Here is a 21001-nt window from a genome sequence, read left to right as displayed (position 1 = left end):
TGTTTAAAAAGCTAAATTATATCCAAGAATGTGGCAGAGCACCATAGTGTAATATACAGACAGACGTAATCATGCAAACCACACTGAGAGTAAACATTTCTCTGATTATCCGCAGGAAGTTTTCTCAATCCAAAACTTCACTCAGTCACGTAATTCAAAACAGAAGGCAATTTGCATAATCTTTTGCAGTCAAATTCATGCAGTCTCTCTTTCTCGGAATACTGCTAAACTTTTACAGAGATAAAAGCCATACTATGATTGTGTGGCAATTCAACTTACCCCTGAACTCCATGTTTGGCACGATGACCTTCTCGCAGATGCTCTTCAAGGTGTCAGGCGACTCAAAGAGATGCTTGTAGTGGTCTCTGTCTGCAACGGATGCCAGGAACTGGATGGCATTGCTGATGAGCTGGGCAAAAAATAGACAAGGAGAGAAAGGAGCTTACGCTTATGTGGACCATGCATTGTGCATCTCATTTGCATAATATTACCAAGCACATATTATGTCCGGCTCTGGGGTACCATTTCTATTTCTAGAACATTTTCCTTTCTTTTTCTTTAAATAAATTTGAAGGTTTTAGTCTCAATATATAAGAAGATGCCTGTATCATCAAGAGACAGTAATATGATATTGGGAAAGCACTACCATACGTTGCATTGTGAGGCAAATTTGAAATAAATGTGTTTTTTTTTTTTTAAAGATAATCCCAAGATATTTTGATGACTGGTACATGTACCATCTTTTTTTTTTCCTTTACACTTCTGAATTCAACATGATAATGGCAAAAATCTTCAGACAGAAGAATTTGCACTATTTCATTTTAATACACTGAGGTCTTGGCAAACCTTTGTCCTCGCCAGGAATTTATCCTCCAAAAGAAACGTACACCATCTCTCATCTTCAAACAATGCAACGGACTAGCCAGGACTCACCAAATCAAACTTGACCTGCGCTCCCGTCGACGTGAGAAGATTCCACACGGCCATGACGAAGTTCGGGAGGAACGGCTGGAACTCCTCGTCGTACTTCTGAGCGTAGAGGGCAACGTTGTCGCAGATTTGCGATTTCAGGAGCTCCAGGGGGCCGGCCTCATCCTCATCCTACGACATGGGAGGGTGGAGAATGAAAAGGGGAGAGGGGTGATTTCAAGAGATCAATTGTTACGAGCTACCAGAAATAGCTGCCCGTCACAATTTCTGCCTCATTTTCTAAAATTTCTATAAAAGTTTACTACCTTGAAATGGAATTCCACATTGTGATCAAAGTCAGAAGTACGATGAGGAAGTTATGGAATTTTTACCCATTGAAGACCAGTCCGAGTATGTTCAGGCAGGCGTCTATTGAAAATGTGAGTTATAGCAAAATCAGCTCATCCTTTACGGGTCAAAGTTTCCCACACCTTTACCTTAGGGTGACTTTGTTTGTAACCGCTTTTGCAAATTATCTCATGAGGATGTCATCAATTCATTGCTTTCCCATTTTTTTTTGCACAAAAAGATTTTTCAAATATGTCTTGATCACTTTAATATTCAACTCTTACATTGTAATTTTACTCTTGATGGAACTCTCTAACCTTTGCAAATCAATTGCGACAGAAAAACATTCCATGCGATGGACACACTATTTATCTCATGATTTGATATAAAACAAGGAACCTGTGGGTCTAGCACTCACTTGAGCAGCACACTTTGCCTTTATGGCACTCCATCCAAGGCAAGCTAGAGTCAAACCTGTCTAGAGCAGCCACCCAAGGGAAACAAAAAGGTGGGTAGGTGGCAGATGGACGCTATATCCAGGTGGACGAGAAGATAGTTTGGCTGTATTTCAAAAATCTTGAGATTCTTTCATTGCTGCAAGCCCTTGGACACCTATTACTTATCATTTGAGATATTTCGCCCCAACACTGGGGGCACCACCACCATTTGTACAAACTATAATTCCTTCCCCCTCCCACATCAATCAACAATGCCAAGTTTGGTCAAATCCAGCCCCCAGGTTTTCCAGAAGATAAAAATCTGTCAAAATCATGAAAATTAGCTAATATCAGTTTCACATCAGCCCCCGTCCCCGCCCATGGGGCACACCATTATTTTAAAAAACTGATCCTCTCCCGCTGTCGATGATTCCTGCCAAGACTGGTAAAAACATAGCCCCTCCCCATCCCACACCCTCTTCTCTTTAACCACCAGTTAAACGCACAGTAGCACATTGCAACAAAGGGCCACTGCATACTGTATACACTGAATATTCGCGAGTTGTTTTTTTTTCGCATTTCACGAGTCAGGTGCTATTCGCGAAATAAAAGACATGCAAAAATATTGACTCTGATCCCAATATGAATGCGACGTACGCTAATACGTATCTCCATTTAGTACAGGACTTCACGATAACGAATTTAACCACTTGCAAAATCGTCGGGAAGTCCGGATTCGTGAAAATTTAGACTCGCTAAATGTATTGCGTATACAGCATGGCCGGTGGAACCGGGGGGGCTCGAGCCCCCCCCCCCCCCCTTTTTCTTTGGCACCATACAAAGGAATACATAAGGTGTCACCACTTTGGGGCCCCCACTTTTTTTACCCCGGAAGTGCGTAAGTGGCACTCGAATGACTTTTTTTTTCTTTTTCTTTTTTTTTCTTGTCAGCTGAAGAAATCCGGAAGTGGAAGGAGAAGTTGCGCTGAAGACCTTTTTTTTATTTTTGCTTGTTAGCTCATGAAACCCGGAAATGCCCTCACCCCCCCCCCCCCCCCCCCATTTTGAAAACGCTCCGCTGGCCCTGTAAAGTACCTTGGAGTGGAGTAGGACGTTGTCTCCCGTCAGCAGCTTGAGAAAATGCGTCATCCACGTCTCCATGTTATCCTCAAAGTACTCGGGCAGATCCTGGAAGCAAACAAAAACAAAAAAAAACAGAATCACACACAGAAACTGCTGGAAACATAAAAGTAATTTTGTCTGGGAGGGATAGGAGACACATTTGGGCCGGTATCAACAAGGGAAGTTCAGTGTTAGTCCATGGATGGGGCAAATTCTGATTGCATACAAGGTGAATGTGACAAATCAGGTATACAAACAGACATCTAATAATCAACCCATGCTATGCCCGGCATTTGGCTCACCTATTTTATGCTTGTTTAAAGTCCATCATGGTCTTAATCTAAACAATGGACTTCATTCAAACTGAATTCGTAAATTTGGGTCTAAGGAGTTTGACACAACTTCAAGTTTACGTCAAGGAAGTCTCTTCCATGATTGCTACACAAAAATTAGCCAAATAGTACTCTTCCATTGGATAAACCTGATCACGTGATAACCAACAATTTGTGACGTTCTCTTGTTGGCAGGAAATCATCATTACCTCCACCAAGGAAGGAGGTTATGTTTTCATCGGCATTTGTTTGTTTGTTTGTTTGTTTGTTCGTTTGTTTGTGTGAAAAAGAACTCATAAAGCTGGGGATAGATTTGGATGAAACTTAGAGGAAAGGTTGAGAATGACACGAAAAACAGATGACTAAATTTTGGTAGTGATCTGGGAAAAGGGTCAACGAACTTGGGAGTTCAAGCTGCCCATATTTGAGGTTTGCGTATGCACACTAGAGCATGTGCTCTACTTGAGGAGCCACGCAGAAAGCTGATGCGGTACAGATGTACAGTGGATTCCCATTATAATGAAGTCCTCGGGGACCGGCAGTTTTCTTTTGTTATATCGACATTTCGTAATAACCGAACAAACAAACAATAAAAAACATAAGCAGATAATGTTGCGGCATGAATTTTTATTTCCTTGTAACTGGAATTTCATTATAACCATGTTCATTATTTAACGGGAGTGCACTGTACGAGGTAAACACTTCTTTATAGCTTTCTTTTTTCTTCTTTTTTAACATTCATTGGGAAATTGGGTGATTTTCAGCATGTGTGTAGGAGTGGAAATGAGCTGCTTGATGGAGGTCTGCGCTCTCTGTGTAATTTTCTGATTATCATCATTATCATTATCACTATTATCATTACCATCATGCCACCAACACCCAAGCTATCCCCACCTCCCCCCCCCCCCCCCCCCCCCCCGGGAAAAAAACAACAGCAAAAGATCCTTACCTGGTAATTGAGACTGTAGAAGATCTTGGATATGAGGGTGAGGGAGTCGTAAAGGGTTGTGGTCGACTCCTTGTTGTCTTTATGCGCCTCTGCCAGATCCATGGTACCCTGTAGTCATATCACAGAACAAACAAGAATAATTCTTTATTCAATAACTTACTGCAATCATGTAATTCTGTCAGGCATCAAAATCAAATGACAATAGAGAAATATAGTAGAAATCAATGGCAAACAAACAAACACACACACAAACTAGAAATGTCGCTAAGGCGACTGCTATGCCTCCGCCATAATGCATGATTCTCCTAATAGGTCTATAGTACATGTGGACAATGTATAATTACATTTTCACAATATTGGCAAAATATTGAAATTACATGTTTGTCACAAATGTGTTGAATGTTCACCTTCCTTTACCTCGGTTTAATTAGATGAATAGGAGAGCATGTATTTGGGGATTCAAGGACTTTAACTTGACTTTGATCCATTCGTAAGTGTATGAATACTGTAATTTTCAAGGCATGGAGAAAAAGTGTAATTTCTGTATTGAAAAGTACACTGTTACCATTTTCTTTTGGCCTTTGACCCTAAAATTCATAGGATAATCACTGTCAGGCAGAACATGATATGTAGTAAGTTTCAAGATAACTTGAGCAACTTCTGAGATATGGAGGAAAAAGTTAGTTCAGCACTTTCCCTTGATCTTTGACCTTTTGACCTTTGAGGCAAACCCCCCCCCCAAAAAAAAAAAAGAGAAAAAGAAAATTTCCAGATAATCTAGGTTATACATGCATACACCAAGTGTTTAAAAAAAAAATTGCTGGCATTACATAAATACATGTATGAGGGAAATAGTAAAAATTTGAAGTGTTGCACTTGACCTTTGACCCCTGACCTTTGACCTATGAACCCTAGATTCTCTAGATAATAACTGCCAGTCAGTACGTGTATACATATATACTATGTTCCATGAAGATACCTTGAACAATTTCCAAGGTACGGAGAAAAAAACAAAGTTTTAATATTCTAACTTGACCTTTTGACCTTTGACCTTTGACCTCATGACCCAAAACTTTCACCAGAGAATCTTAATTGGGTAATACATGTATACACTAAGTTTCAAGAAAATATCTTCAGGCATTGCATAGATATGGAGGAAATAGTGAAATTTTACATATTTGACCTTGACCTTTTGACCTTTGACCTTGACCATGTGCACCCAAAAGTTGATAGGCACAACTTCACCCCCTTATACACATACATGCCAAGTTTCATTAGGATACCTTAAAAGGTTTTGATAGTTACCCTGTCCACAAAATTTATTACGGACGGACTGAAGGACGGACGGACGGACGGACAGAAGGACGGACGGACGGACGGACAGAAGGACAGACGGACGGACGGACGGACGGACAACCCGAAAACATAATGCCTCCGGCACCACTTCGTGGCGGAGGCATAAAAAGACATATTAGATGCGTAAATAAACTTACAATAAATGAGAGTAGGTTCATATGTGACCCTGCATGCAAAACCAGCAAAACGTTGCCAGACATGGATTTTTAGTTAAGGGCAGATTCTGAAAAGGCAGACTTTAAGCTTCAAAATAATGTATGACTCAATTCAAATGGACTCTCCTATCCTATCTAAATATTGGAAAGAAAGCACACACTCTGGAAAAGAGTGAATTGAGAAGAGTCTCTGAAGTACATAGTCTATTCAAGCGCTTTAATCTTTACCAATCCATGCGAGCTGTGTGATGAATGGGACAAAAGACAGGCTGTAGACCACAAAAGTCACAACAATGAAGGGATTATCAGATTAATCTGAAATTAAGCATGCTTTATCAACACATTCTTTGCTTGATTAATGCCAAGTTTCAGAGCAGCAGCACTATCCTTTCAAAAGTTATTAGAGTTGAAAGTGAGGAGCATGCAAAGGATTTTCAAGATATGAAAAGGGGTCTCTAAGACCTACCCGATCTCACTACTTTACAGAAAAAGGGTTGTAGAAAAACTGCTGAAAACACACTTTCCCATTCATTTTATGGTCTCAAACTAAAGGATAATGAAGAAAAGAATAGCTCCTTCAGAAAATGTTGAAACTCAATATTGACTTGGCTGAACCTGTTTCACCTTTGTTGAGTCCTCACGTAAAATCAAGGGGTGCAACTTTTTGTTGGTTTTGTGATGCTTGGTCACATATGTTTGTTTGGTGTTTTGTTTGGTGTTTTGTTTGGTTGTTGTTGGGGTTTTTTTTCTTCAGAATGGAAGACAAAAAATTTGGTCTCTCACAAACAATTCACCATTTTCTGTGCTCTGCATTTCAAAGCTGATATCTACCACTCAGTTCACCATCACATATTTCATGAATTTTGAAACGCTACGCAGTTCAACATTACAGACATCATAGTGTAATATGGCTACATCATCATGTAACTAGTGTGGCAAAACATTATTGAGCACATTACTTGTTCGCACACTTTTCATATTCCATTCGTCAGCTAGGGCACATTAAAAGCAAAAGAAAACTATGATCAATGTAAATTCACAAAGCGGCACGTGCAGTTGAGAATGTTAGCAGACACGTATCATAACATAAGAGTTGTCACAATTAACCCTTTCCACACTGAATTCTGAAATCCCCATAGACTTGATATACAGGCCAGCAGGTTCCCGTATGAAACAGGTTAACAGGCAAGATTGACCTATCCATATTCAAATACTAAAGTAAAAGATACATACAGTAGACTCCCGTTATAACAAATTCCGCGGGACCGGCAATTTTCTTTCATTATATTGAAATTTCGTTACAACCGAATGAATAAACAATAAAAATACATACACTTGTAGAGTTTACAATGTTGAGGTTCTAAATTGTAGTTCGTTGTAACCGGAATTTCGTTATAACCGTGTTCATTATAACGGGAGTGCACTGTAATTGCAAGCATGAAGTGGTTCTTTCTGACAAATGCCGATATGATGCACCAACAACGGCAAAGTTTGAAGTCGAGATGCCAGACTTACATTGAAGAGCTTTGTGAGCGGAGCTGCGAAGTTGTCGAGAACAAGCTTGATTTCCAACCAGAGTTTGTTGGACTTGAATTCGTAGCGGTACCTGGTGGTGGGAAACATGACACAAACACACATTTGTATATCACTTACATTCGAAATTTTTCTGGAGTCTATGCAGAGTCTACAGGAATTATTCCCCCCCCCCCCCCAAAAAAAAAAAAAAAAAAAAATTGGGAAAATTACACAGAATACATCTTCATGTTGTAGACTCATATCATTTTTTTTGTCTTTTCTTCCCCTTATCAAGGAGGGACTTTTAACAAAATTTTCATGTAATGATAACATGTTGAGTCACAGTTAATATGAACAAACTATAGCTTAAGATATTTTATGTTCTGATCAGAAATTGACCAGATCTAGAATTTTGAGCATTTGACCTTGATCTTTGACCTTGATCATGAATACCCAAAAAGTTCATAGGCATAACTTTACCCACTCATATATATATACATATATATATATATATATATATATATATATACATGCCAAGTTTCATTACAATACCTCTAATGGTCAATTAGATACGCTGTCCATAAAATTGATTACCGACTGACGGATGGAAGGACAGATGGACAACCCGAAAACATACAATACCTCCGGCGATACTTTGTGGCGGAGGCATAAAAATCTAATGCTAAAAGAGGATTCAGAAACCAGAGAAGACAGAAACCAGATTTCACTTCAAGACAAGAATGCATCAACACCCCTTCATGAGAGCTAACCTTTTGAAGAGGGAGTGGGCGGTCCGCAGCACGCCATTGATAACATGGAAGTTGCCGCTCTCGAAGTGGGCGCAGAGTTCGGGGAGGAGCGTGAGCCACTTGTCCGGAAAGTCTTCCTTTCCAATGATGCTGATTCCATCGCTGAGCTAGAAATGGCGAAATTTGTGGAGACAAATAGCATGAATGAGAATGTGACAATTACTGTAAAAGTGGATATTTTCGCGCAACTAATTTTTCGCGCTCGGCTGGTTGGGAAGAGTTTCGTGAGATTTTAATTCCGCGGAATCGAAACGTCAACTACTGGAACATATGGCAAGCAAAAATATTTGCATGCTTTTATTTCAGATTTTAATTTTGCAGAATCGAGACATCAACTACTGGAACATATGGCGAGCAAAAATATTTGCGTGCTTTTATTTTCGCGCTAGCTTCTGGTTGCGCGAAATGCACGAAAATTTCCACATTTACAGTAAATGAAATCTGTAAACAGATTCTACAATAAGCCTCATATCATAACACTTAATCAAACATAAAATGAATATGAGAAGGCACCAAAAGAATGAAAGAAAGTTGATATGTCTCGGCACATTTCGCTCTGTAATCTATAAAAATGTTCTGTCACCCAAATGGTAACATAGGAGTGTAAAAGGACTGAAGCATAATAAATGAACCCCCAAACTGTCAAACTTCTTGATGTTCTGCATTTAGGATTATTGTAAGCATGAGAGAATGCTTGTCACAGCCTTTTCAAAACCAATTTTCATCAAATAAACACTGATTTCCATTTAGAATTGTATGCTTTGTAGCATTTAGTGGTTTCTCAGTATCTCGCAAAAAGCTAAAAGCTGAATTCTCACCTCAACCAGCACTGTACCATCCCTTTAACAGGATGGTATAGTACAGACTGTATTGGTGGAGATGAGGATTGAGCTTTTGTATTGCGAGATACCAAGAAACTACTTATGAAATAGTACACAGCATACCATCCTATGAGGAATTCAATGTTTATTTGATGAAAATCCGGTTTGGAATGGCTGAGACATCCAAAAACAAAGTAAAAAAAGCGATCGTAATAAAAGGTGGGTCCCATCTTTTGACTGGAATCGCTTTGTTTTTGATATCTCAGCCATTTCAAAACCAATTTTCATCAAATAAACATTGAATTCCCCTGGGAATCACATGCATGCTCTTTCATATTTCAAAAGAGGTTCTTCATTATCTCACAAAAAAAAAGCTATAAACCTGAAGTTAGGACACAACAACAACTATACGATCCCTTTAAAGGTCCTGTTTACCACTGGGAGCAGTGATTTAAAAAATGTTCACGATATCACTATTGATGCATATGTGTAGGTCAGTTGTATCACAAAACATCCTACCATATATACAATTTGTGCAATAAAGCCTAAAATATAAAGAGCTTTTACTATTTTTCTTATTAAAACATAACTGCAGACAGTTTATTTTGGAAACATTTTTATCATAACTATTGTTCACATTTTGTATATATAATACTTGACATCGATTATACTAGTTCAAATATTTACATTGGTTGTTACCTAACTCACATTTTAGAACTATTTCGAAGCACTAATGCTGGGTTTTTGTTTCATCTGCAAATGGTGAATTATGACTTTAAGCATCAAGACATACTATCAGAGTGTCTTCTTCCGCTTCGGTCAAATATCTTTCCCCAATTCTCTCTATATATCTCTCTAATTCTTTCTCTTTTCCACCATACCTGTCTTTGCAACTTCAGTGGGACACTCAGCATCAAGCTGACAATTCTCTTCTTGATTTGATCCCGATCATGTTCGGTGATTTTGTTCGGCTCGTCTTCCACCTACAAGAAAATAAAACACACACACACACAAACACACACAGGAATGACAATAAGATTAGCTTTGTGCAGAAAGATCATCAATATTACGCTATTGACAGTCAACAGACGTCATAAAAACAATCTATCCTGCGTCTCCCAACAACTGAAGACCCCTTCCCCCAACATAAAAAAAGTCACACCCAAAGTATCAACTCTAAATGACCCGGAACCGTTCAGCACAAAGTGAAAATCATTTCATTACCTCTGCCAAGGGAGGAGGTTATGTTTTCATCACAATTTTTATGGTTTGTTTGTTTGTCAATGTGCAAAATAACTCAAAATGTTGTGAACAGATTTGAATGAAACATGCAGGAAAGCTTGAGAATGACACAAGGAAGAGATGATTAAATTTAGGTAGTGATCCAGAAATTTTTATGGATTTTCTGAAGGATTTGTGATATTTTGGCAGGTAGGGTCAATGAACTTAGGAGTTCAAGCTGCATATTTTTTAGGTTTTCATACACGCAAGGAAGTGCAGACTTTCGTTTCTGCAAGGACGAGGCACGCTGCGCAGTTGAGGGTTGATGACGTAATAAAAGGCTTCTATATTGGGAAATCCTATGATTTTCAGCATGCATACGTATGGGAACAAGATCATTGGTGGAAAGTAGCTGCTTGGCGGAGGTCTGCGCTCTCAAAGTGCTTCTCTAGTTGCTTTTGTTTTCCTTCTTAACCACACAGAACTCACGTACGAACAACTTACTATCCTCCAGTTCCTCTTGACAAAGTTCTTGAATGTGATGGCGGCTGACTGGCGAATGATTTCGTCTGCACTCTCGACTTCAATCAGGGTCAGGAGAAGAATGGCATAATTTGGGGTACCCTCTACCGACTCCAGGTACTTTTCAGCTGTGAGATACGAGAAAGAGGGATAAAGATGAAAAGAGATGGTGAGGTTTACCACAGGCCAATATCTTCAATATCAGCATGGAAACAGCAAAGATGTGATACGATGAGCAAAGTGTACAATACTCTAGATCAAAACAAACTACAAAGATTAGACTTTTTTAAAATCAGATTTCTACTGAAAGTACAATTTGGCAGGGCCTTATGGCCATGGCATTTTAATGCAGATGTTTTGTTGTTGTTTTGTTGTTCTTTTTTTTTTATTTTTGCAGAACACAGAATATCAATGGGTTAGGCATACTGACTGTACTTAATAGCTAATTAATGCTGTTTAGTGTGGTTGAATGATACCACACTCCAAACTTACTTCATCGACTGTTGTGTAATTACACAACCTTAAATGTAAACAATTCAAGGTAAAATTATAGCCATGAAAAATTAAAGGTGCCCAAATGTTGTTGAATGCATGGAAAACAGTAACATACAAATGAAAAAAGACTTGGAAAGTCATTATTTTCTATTGAATAACATATACCTAAGGTGTATCGATCCATGCCTCAATCTACACACAAAACATAATAATGGAATATGCTTTTGACCTCCTATTAGAAGTCCAATGTCAGAGTTCTTCGGGCAATACAAAATCTCCACTGATGAGCTCAATGACAACAAGGAAAAGTAGAAATTACGCGGTGCGTAATATATGTCCCCGCCGGAAGTAGCATTTAGTAGCAAAATGTACAATATAGGTCAAAAATCAAGGTCAGAGGTCAAAGAAGTCAAAGGTCAAAATTCTGTATAGAAGTTTTGAAGCCCTCACCTAGTGCCATCACTTAAAGCAAACGGAATCGAAATCGGGTTACAAATGGCGAAGGAGTAGTATTTTGTAGCAAAATGTACAATATAGGTCAAAAATCAAGGTCAAAGGTCAAAGAAGTCAAAGGTCAAAATTCTGTGTAGAAGTTTTGAAGCCCTCACCTAGTGCCATCACATAAAGCAAACGGAATCGAAATCGGGTTAGAAATGGCGAAGGAGTAGCATTTTGTAGCCAATGTACAATATAGGTCAAAAATCAAGGTCAAAGGTCAAAGAGGTCAAAGATCAAAATTCTGTGTAGAAGTTTTGAAGCCCTCACCTAGTGCCATCACATAAAGCAAACGTAATCAAAATCGGGTTAGAAATGGCGAAGGAGTAGCATTTTGAAGCAAAATGTACAATATAGGTCAAAGGTCAAGGTCAAAGGTCACAACTGAAATTCTGTGTAGAAGTTTCAAAGCTCCCATGTAGTGCTATCATATAAAGCAAACAGTATCAAAATTGGGTTAGAAATGGAAGGAGTAGCATTTTGAAGCAAAATGTACAATATAGGTCAAAGGTCAAGGTCAAAGGTCACAACTGAAATTCTGTGTTGAAGTTTCAAAGCTCCCATGTAGTGCTATCATATAAAGCAAACAGAATCAAAATTGGCTCATAAATGACAGAGAAGTAGCAAATTGAACATTTTGATTACACACGGATGCACAGACGGACGGACGGACGGACGGACGGACACACACACAGACACACACACGTACAGAACCCGTTTCATAGTCCCCTGCTCGAACTCGTTCGGCGGGGACAACAAATGGATATGGCACAATACCAATACACCCAGCTCACCCTGTTTTCGTTCCGCAACTTGTGGGGAGAGCGTCCTCTGGAGGCAGTTTGCCAACGTCTTCAGGTTCTCCGCATTGACTTCCATGGTGGCAAAAACTGTGCTTTGATTTGGCAGACTAGAGAATAGAGAAATTAAAATTAAGATAAAAACACTTAAAAGTTGTTAGGTGATACGCACAGGGTGTGATCTAGTCCAGATACTGGACAATTTTAATCGTCCGCATTCCCCACCAATACACACGCATACACATACATGCACCTACACAATGCGCCCAACCGCTGACTGCGACACTCCACCAATTGGTAGGGGTGATTTTGCGTACTACAGTGTACATACATACACCATCAACGTACGTCCGCCCGTACGTACGCGGGTACGCTGCATACGAATACAGTCCAGGAAGTGGACTAGGTGTGATCAGATATCGGTCGCTGTGGTCGGCACCTTTTAAAAGTGGACAATGAGAAATCAAAGCAGTACATTCTGAAAAGTATGCTGTTTATTAAAACTTGAAAGTAATCACACTAATATTCCTAAATTTAAACTCTCATTTTCACAACCCAGGGAGAGGTGTTTGACATGAATAAAATCAAACAGGACTCTTTGTTTAGGTGTTAAGGGTCATCTTGGCCTTAGATAAAATAGGGCTTTTGAAATATGAACTTTGACCCAAATTTCCATTTAACAAAGACGGCTAAAATCCTGTATATCAATTTGCCATTATAATAGAAAATGATAAGTTGGTTAAACTTAATGAATGAGCCCATAATTTTTTACACAGCCAATGCACTGCAACGTCCAATACAAAACAAAGGGAAAGTATGTGTGTGTGTGTGCGGGTGGGTTTAACTTGACATCTCGCGAATGATTTCAAACATGAACGATATCGAAATTTTACACTGTAGCTCAACTCCAAAAAAAAAGAGAGGAATTTTGCTGTGGCTATGCTGTGTTCGAACTGGGGTTGAAACGAATAGGTCGCTGTGCACAGGCGTGCGAGGCAGAGTTCTTATTCTTACCATCCCTCCCCCAGCAATGTTACATGTTGAATGATGCATTTACAATTAGTCTTGCATAAAATTACATAGAACTCTAGTACTAGCGTTAGATAAAAAGAAGCCCAACCAGACCATACCATCGGTCTAAGCCAGCTCATTGCTGGCATAGGGACCAACGCGACACGACAGGTGTAACGATATACCATGTAGGCCTGTACAACATACATGTAGGTCTAGGGTTTAACTTTTAGACACCGATATTTAAAGATCTGGTAGACTGTCTCTACATTGCATCTATGGATAGAATTCTAGATCTAGTAGATCTAGATAAAATCAATTTATGTGTATGATCATATGGTGCTTATATTGAATTGAATTGAATTGAAAAGGTATTTTACTGAGTAGGGGGCCTAATTTCCATCGCGGCCCGCAGGTGGAATTGCAGACATTGTAGTGTACAAGAACAACCATGAATGCACTACTGTTTGTAGTATTCAAAAAAAAAATCAAAACAAAACAAAACATTCGCCATCTTGTAGGCAAGCAATGTCTTGACAACACACTCAAGCATGCATTATGCGTGCGATCGCGAAATCTGATTTGAAAACCTAACCCTAACCCCAACCTTAAAATGATACTTATTGATATTTAATACAGACATCGTACTGTCATATGTTTCAGCTTCTCAATGATGTCATTGTGAGTGAACTACAGCCATCAAAAAAAAATAATCGCTGCTACAATCTCTGTTGTTGTGATTCGTAAAAGTAACTACGAAACCCAATTCACCATGAATACACACAGAAAATAATCCCTTAATATCTTGAAATTAGAGTAAACTGATGTAACAAAGACCTCTATGCGCCGACCCTGTATAGATATGTGTAGGGCCTACTTCGCGGCATAAGCAACGCATCGCTTGCCCTCAGCCTGTTGAGCAGTGTTGGGGGGGGGGGGGGGGCACCCTTCAGTTTCTAAGGCTGCGTGATGTCATACGCATTGGCATTGCAAAATGAAATCAACCTGTAACATTAGAGTGTAAGGCCTAGGTATACTAAGAACCGGTACTATAAAAACACAAATATTGCCCCGGCATTACTATTTCTATAAATATACCAGATGGCTAGGCCTACCATTTTACCACGTCTCAGCGCCTCATCTCACACTCACACGCCGAGCATCCATTTTCTCATGCCTTCTCACACTTGTCGGATTATGTCGATCGCAGCTAGTTCGCTCTGCAATAACTGCGTTGCAAAGGAGCAGACAGCGCAGCACGGTGTACAAAACACATTCACAGCAACACGGCAGCGAGCCCCACAATTGATCTAAATGTAGCTATCTCATCAAGCGATGAGAGCAAGTTCTTCTATGGTATATTTGAAAAGATAATACTTTTCCGCCTTTCTCTCAGCTCGTACCGAGTCACGGGAGCGACTGATTGAGGATTGGGGTTGTTTGTGTTGTGTATGTGTGTGTGCGTGCTCGCTCGTGTGTGTGTATAGTATGAGTGAGGGTGTGCATGTGTGTGTGTGTACAAAGTATGTGTGTGTGTGAATGAAAGAAGATTGTGAAAATGTGGTTATAAGACAAGGGTAGGGTGAAAGAATATAAAGCTTATAAGGCTAGGAAAAGGGGGAAAGGACATGAAAGAAAATATTTTTTTTTAATGAAAAAACGACACAAAAGGTTTACAAACTAGTATAGAGAGTAAACTATATGGAAGGAAAGAAAGAAGATAAACTTGCATTATAAAGGAAAGCAAGGGAGAGATGGATATGTTTGAAAAGAAAAGAGGAAAGCAAGGAGAAAATATAGATTGAAAACAGAATAATAGAAAGAGAGATGAATCAAAACTGGATGAAAGCAAAGATAAATCTAGGAAGGAAAGAAAGATTTATGCACGTTGAAAAGGAAATAAAGAAAAGAATTCGTTAGAAAGACACCTAAAAAAAAAAAGATATTGGAGAAGATAGAAAAGAAAGACCCTTGGAGTTGGAAGGAAAAGCAACCCATGAAGGAAACAATGAACAATTAGGGAGAAAGTACAGTTAAATAGGAAATTGAGGAAGTTAAACAAGAGGAAAACCACAAAGAAATGATCGATAGGAAGGAAAGAGAAAATTTAGCTAGATAGCTTCTACCTGAAAATGAAAGAAGATAAGATAGAAAAGAAAGAGAAAGATAGGCAGCACACACTCGCGCATGCGCTCAACCGCTTTGAAGCTACAACCGCTAACGCAAGACTTGGCCGAGGAAAAGAGAAAAAACAAATTTTTGCTTTTCAACGACACCACAGAAAAAGCCGCTGTGTGGCTACACTTCAGGGTACATTCAGACCAAATGATTGACCCTAAGTGCATGTGCTGAATGAATTTGTACTGTGCTTGTGTAAAAAGCAGCACTTCAAGCAATCGAGATTTTCCACCAATTTTCTGACACTTGTATATAAAGTAGATACTAAAAGTGTTAAAACTTAACTTCTATACGACTTTGGAGACCCAAATGCATATTTTACTAGGTTAAATTTACTGAATAATAAAACAAGGGTGAGTTTGTGCATGTTTGGACCTACTGGAGATCATTTGACAAACAGGTGCGAAAGTAAGTTTACACTGGACTAGCGCCAACCTATTATAGAAAATGATGAGATTTGCTTAGTTGGTGCATACCTACTGTACTGTATGTCATGCAATTTCATTAACAAAGTTGCCCCACAGAGTCGCACAGGTATGCACCAAATCCCATAATTTCATAAGGCATATCTCAAATTAAAAGAAAAAAAAAACCTCCATCAAATCCCATAATCTCAAGTCATATCTCAAACTAGATATATCGCTATGGCTACTGATATGCCTCCGCCATAATGCATGGTTCTCCTAATAGGTCTATAGTACAATGTCTTGACAATGTGTGATGACAGTTTCACACAATTGGCAAAATATCAAAATGACAGGTTTGACACAAATGTGCTGAATGTTCACTTTCCTAGAACTAGGTTCAATTGGATGAATGATTAAAATGTCAGAGTGCAGGTATTTGGGGAACTGATGATTTTTACTTGACTTTTGACCCTTTTATAAGTTTATGCATTGAGTAATTTTCAAGGTATTGAGAACTAGATATATCGCTACGGCTACTGATATGCCTCCGCCATAATGCATGGTTCTCCCAATAGGTCTATAGTACAATGTCTTGACAATGTGTGATGACAGTTTCACACTAGTGGCAAAATATTAAAATGACAGGTTTGACACAAATGTGCTGAATGTTCACTTTCCTAGAACTAGGTTCAATTGGATGAATGATTAAAATATCAGAGTGCAGGTATTTGGGGAACTGATGATTTTTACTTGACTTTTGACCCTTTTATAAGTTTATGCATTGAGTAATTTTCAAGGTATTGAGAAAAAGTATAATTTCAGTATCAAATGGGAAAATAGCATTATCTAGACCTGGCCTTTGACCTTTGACCTCACAGTTCCAAAGAGAATCACTGTTAGGTTGAACATGCATAAATATGTAAGTTTCATGATGATACCTTGAGTTACTTTCTAGATATGGAGGAAAAAGTGCAATTTAGCACTTTCACTTGACCTTTTACCTTTTGACCTTTGACCTTTTGGCTTCCCCAAAGGTAATACATGCCATACATCAAGTTAAAAAAAACAACCTTCAGGCATATTGCACTTTAAGGAAAGTAGTGATATTTTGAGGAGTTGACCTTGACCTTTGACCCCCTGACCTTTGACCCATGACCCCCAACTTCCCTAGATAATCACTGCCCATCGGTACAAGCATATATACTAAGTTCCATGAAGATACCTTGAACCATTTGCAAGATATGGAGAAAAACATGAAATTTCAATTTTTTTTCACAAAATAACCTGTGACCTTTGACCTTTGACCCAGTGACCCTAAAATCCACACAAAGTATTATCCCCCAAGGATATACCCTCATACCAAGTTTGATGTAAAACCACCACGCGGTTCTTGAGATATCGACAAAAACAAAATGGGACGGACAGACGTACGGACGTACGGACGGACGGACGGACGGACGGACGGACGACCCGAAAACATAATGCCTCCGGCCACTTCGTTGCGGAGGCATAAAAAGTATAATTTCAGTATCAAATGGGAAAATAGCATTATCTAAACCTGGCCTTTGACCTTTGACCTCACAGTTCCAAAGAGAATCACTGTTAGGTTGAACATGCATAAATATGTAAGTTTCATGATGATACCTTGAGTTACTTTCGAGATATGGAGGAAAAAGTGCAATTTAGCACTTTCACTTGACCTTTTACCTTTTGACCTTTGACCTTTTGGCAAGAAACTTCCCCAAAAATATATATTGGGTAATACATGCCATACATCAATTTTTTTCTAAAAAAACCTTCAGGCATATTGCATTTTAAGGAAAGTAGTGATATTTTGAGGAGTTGACCTTGACCTTTGACCCCCCTGACCTTTGACCCATGACCCCCAACTTCCCTAGATAATCACTGCCAATCGGTACAAGCATATATACTAAGTTCCATGAAGATACCTTGAACCATTTGCGAGATATAACATGAAATTTCAATTTTTTTTTTCACAAAATAACCTGTGACCTTTGACCTTTGACCCTGTGACCCTAAAATCCACACAAAGTATTATCCCCCAAGGATATACCCTCATACCAAGTTTGATGTAAAACCACCACACGGTTCTTGAGATATCGACAAAAACAAAACGGGACGGACGGACGTACGGACGGACGTACGGACGGACGGACAGACGGACGGACGACCCGAAAACATAATGCCTCCGGCCACTTCGTTGCGGAGGCATAAATTAATGTTAAAAGAAAATGAAAACTCTGCCCCTCCCCCCCCCCCCCCCCCCCCCCGACTCGGTCGCTTCGCTCCCTGGCGTGGTCTCAACTCGCAACTCCCAGACCCAGCCACTTCTCGTAAACTTGGCATCTCTGTCTCTGTATACACTAACAACATTTACACTATCATCAGTCCGGGAAATTCGCTCATGAGGACCGCTCCCGCGTACGAGGACTGCCCCGCCTCATGAGGACCGCCCCCACGCCTCATGAGGACCGCCCCCATGCCTCATGAGGCCCGGGGGGAACGCCTCATGAGGCCCCCTATTCACTTAGTATTCATCTCACATCTGACGTATAAATTGTCGCAACTTTGCACGGTGATTTTTTGTTACACACACATGTCCACTATCCATGATGAAAAGAAGAAAAAATCCTATCTGTTTTTTTTTTCAAAAATCGAGTTTTAATCAACCGATGCAGAGCGCCCATTAAAACACACGTGTTTTAATGGGCGCTCTGCATCGGTTGATTAAAACTTGATTTTTGAAAAAAAAAACAGATAGGATTTTTTCTTCTTTTCATCATGGATAGTGGACATGTGTGTGTAACAAAAAATCACCGTGCAAAGTTGCGACAATTTATACGTCAGATGTGAGATGAATAGTATACAAATATCGACTGCTGCAGAGGGAGATGGTAAAACTATTTGCACCGAGGTTATTTCTCAACAGTGCTATGTCCCGAGACGAAGTCGAGGGACATGGCACTGTTGAGAAATCACCGAGGTCAAATAGTTTTACCATGGCCCAAAAGAAAGCAGTCGATATTTGTTTTATATCCCTCTCGAGCATTTTACTAGAGTGATGATGGTTCCCTTTTGGAAAAATGTGCAGGTTTCCTGACGTTAAATCTAACGACGTAATGTTAGGCCGTAGCAGTGCAGCAGCAGCTTAAAGTGCAGCAGCAGTGCGTGCAGCGCGTAGCGAACAACACCGTTGGTTCCTACACACGTGCCACACTACAGCGTGCAAAACTTCGAAAGATCGAGGAGGTCCAGGACTACGTTAGAAGTACATAGGTCTAAACAAGCGGCTTGGTTGCCCACATCATCTTCAAAATCGCTTTTAGTTTATTCCTAATTCGTACCTGATCTGATATGGTGTCCTTCTGCTGCAATCATTCCTCCGTTACTTGAAGCGCAGTCACTTTGTCAATAATGAGCTGAACTGCATTGATCACACTAACGAATACACACACACACACGCCATCGCACCACAGATTTCTGTAATGCCGTCGCGCAATTCCAAAGCGCTGCTAGCGCTAGCTATAAGTCACGCACACAGGACTGTCGCTCAAAAGTATCGCTACTACGCGCACTGCGTACATTCTTACGTGAGAAATGTCGATATCGATTACACGATCACGATTGGGTGCAGATCGTGGATTCCCAATACTACTATATCATGCTGGCTAGTAACCAATTGCACCGCATCCAGCTGCTCGTAGCTACAAAACTGTAGCTAGTAAAACTACACCATGTTCGTGCTCTGTACAATCCTATGGCAAGAAGCTTTACATGAGGGATATAAAAGTGAATAGGGGGCCTCATGAGGCGTTCCCCCCCCCCCCCCCCCCCCCGGGCCTCATGAGGCATGGGGGCGGTCCTCATGAGGCGTGGGGGCGGTCCTCATGAGGCGGGGCAGTCCTCATACGCGGGAGCGGTCCTCATGAGCGGGTTTCCCGGACTGTCATTGAGCAGTAATTTACGCCAGTAGACAGTATACGTTACGTCGTTAGACTAGAGTAGAGTCTCAGTAGTCTAGAGTCTAACCCCACCGGCCGGCCCGAGGCGCTCCTTCACACAGTGCCGTGGGCGACCCTAACGTTAGAACTGAGAACATAGCCCGAATTTATACCGCCCACTTCGTTGTTAGTTGTTTTATTGTACTTATCATAATTTAATTCTTTGTTAATGCAGATTAGGAATATCTCTAACGTTAACAGTTAGCGCATAACATTAGAAGTTTCTACTAATTCTAGGATCTATTACTATTAATTTAGATCTAGCATTAGCATTAATTACTCGAATACTAAAAGTAAAACTAAAATGTTAGACTAGAACTAGAAGTAGTAACACAAGAGGTCTCAGAAAACTAAATTGCAACTCACAAATTCTGTGTCACTGTCAAGATTCTAGTCCAAGCTAGAGTTAGAGAGTCGAGTCGGTGCTCGTCAGGGTGTCCCGTTATTTACTTTTATTGTAAGAACGAGAGATATTGGCCTGGTAAGGCTATCGTGTTTGTGTAGATTCGCGGGCGAACCGCAGCCAACGTAAGATCAATCCAGTCAGATCAATTTGGTGGCGGTCACGTCGGAGTAAATTAGGGTTTGTTTCTCTTCGTGGAAAGGACGGCCGTCACAATGTCAATGGCATGCACTCACTGTCACTGACTTCTAATTCTTCAGCCGGCTGTCCCCGCCGCCACTACCACCCGCGCAGCATTGGAGCAGGAAGCAATTCACGACACTACTAGTTACACGTCCGACGTCCACCGACGTCCAGCACACTGTACACAGTCTAGTCAGTATGAACCAAAGAGATTATACCTATAGAGTAAGTAGTCGCCATACGCGTGCGTACAAATAGTGCGTCCAAATAGTGCGTCCAAAATTGAAGAGGGAGCGCACACTCAGCTCCTGGCACTGGATCTAAGTCTACGTTCAAGTCATATCTTCTCATATCATATCTGGAATGATTCTTATTCTTCATTACACATTTTCATTTTCAGAATCACAATGTCGTTAATTGTTTGAATATTAGTTTCCACGATGGTATCACATCATTTGAACCATTTGGTAGAGTCCAGACTTTTTTGTTGTTCGCAAAATAAAGAGTGGGA

At 40.1% G+C, this 21001-nt stretch overlaps 1 protein-coding gene across 1 annotated transcript in view; it reads right to left on the bottom strand.

Moving 5' to 3' along the window:
* Positions 1–20292, bottom strand: part of LOC139715533 (exportin-2-like) — a 35446-nt gene extending 15154 nt beyond the window's left edge. Inside the window, exons 1-10 of the mRNA XM_071627103.1 lie at positions 20271–20292; positions 12281–12396; positions 10479–10624; positions 9635–9736; positions 7894–8039; positions 7124–7214; positions 4098–4205; positions 2790–2882; positions 934–1101; positions 280–409 (exon numbers count right to left, since the gene is read on the bottom strand). Of these exons, the coding sequence (XP_071483204.1) occupies positions 280–409; positions 934–1101; positions 2790–2882; positions 4098–4205; positions 7124–7214; positions 7894–8039; positions 9635–9736; positions 10479–10624; positions 12281–12365 (1069 nt within the window). The 5' untranslated portion in view covers positions 12366–12396; positions 20271–20292. The remainder of the gene's footprint in view (positions 1–279; positions 410–933; positions 1102–2789; positions 2883–4097; positions 4206–7123; positions 7215–7893; positions 8040–9634; positions 9737–10478; positions 10625–12280; positions 12397–20270) is intronic.
* Positions 20293–21001: the final 709 nt, after the last annotated feature.

This window comes from Diadema antillarum, unplaced genomic scaffold (genome assembly GCF_040938485.1).
Source record: "Diadema antillarum isolate AM-2024a unplaced genomic scaffold, OU_Dant_1.0 scf00000006, whole genome shotgun sequence".
NCBI classification, from domain to species: domain Eukaryota; kingdom Metazoa; phylum Echinodermata; class Echinoidea; order Diadematoida; family Diadematidae; genus Diadema; species Diadema antillarum.
The sequence above is the reverse complement of the archived record's forward strand: the minus strand, read 5'-3'. Positions and strand labels throughout refer to the sequence as shown.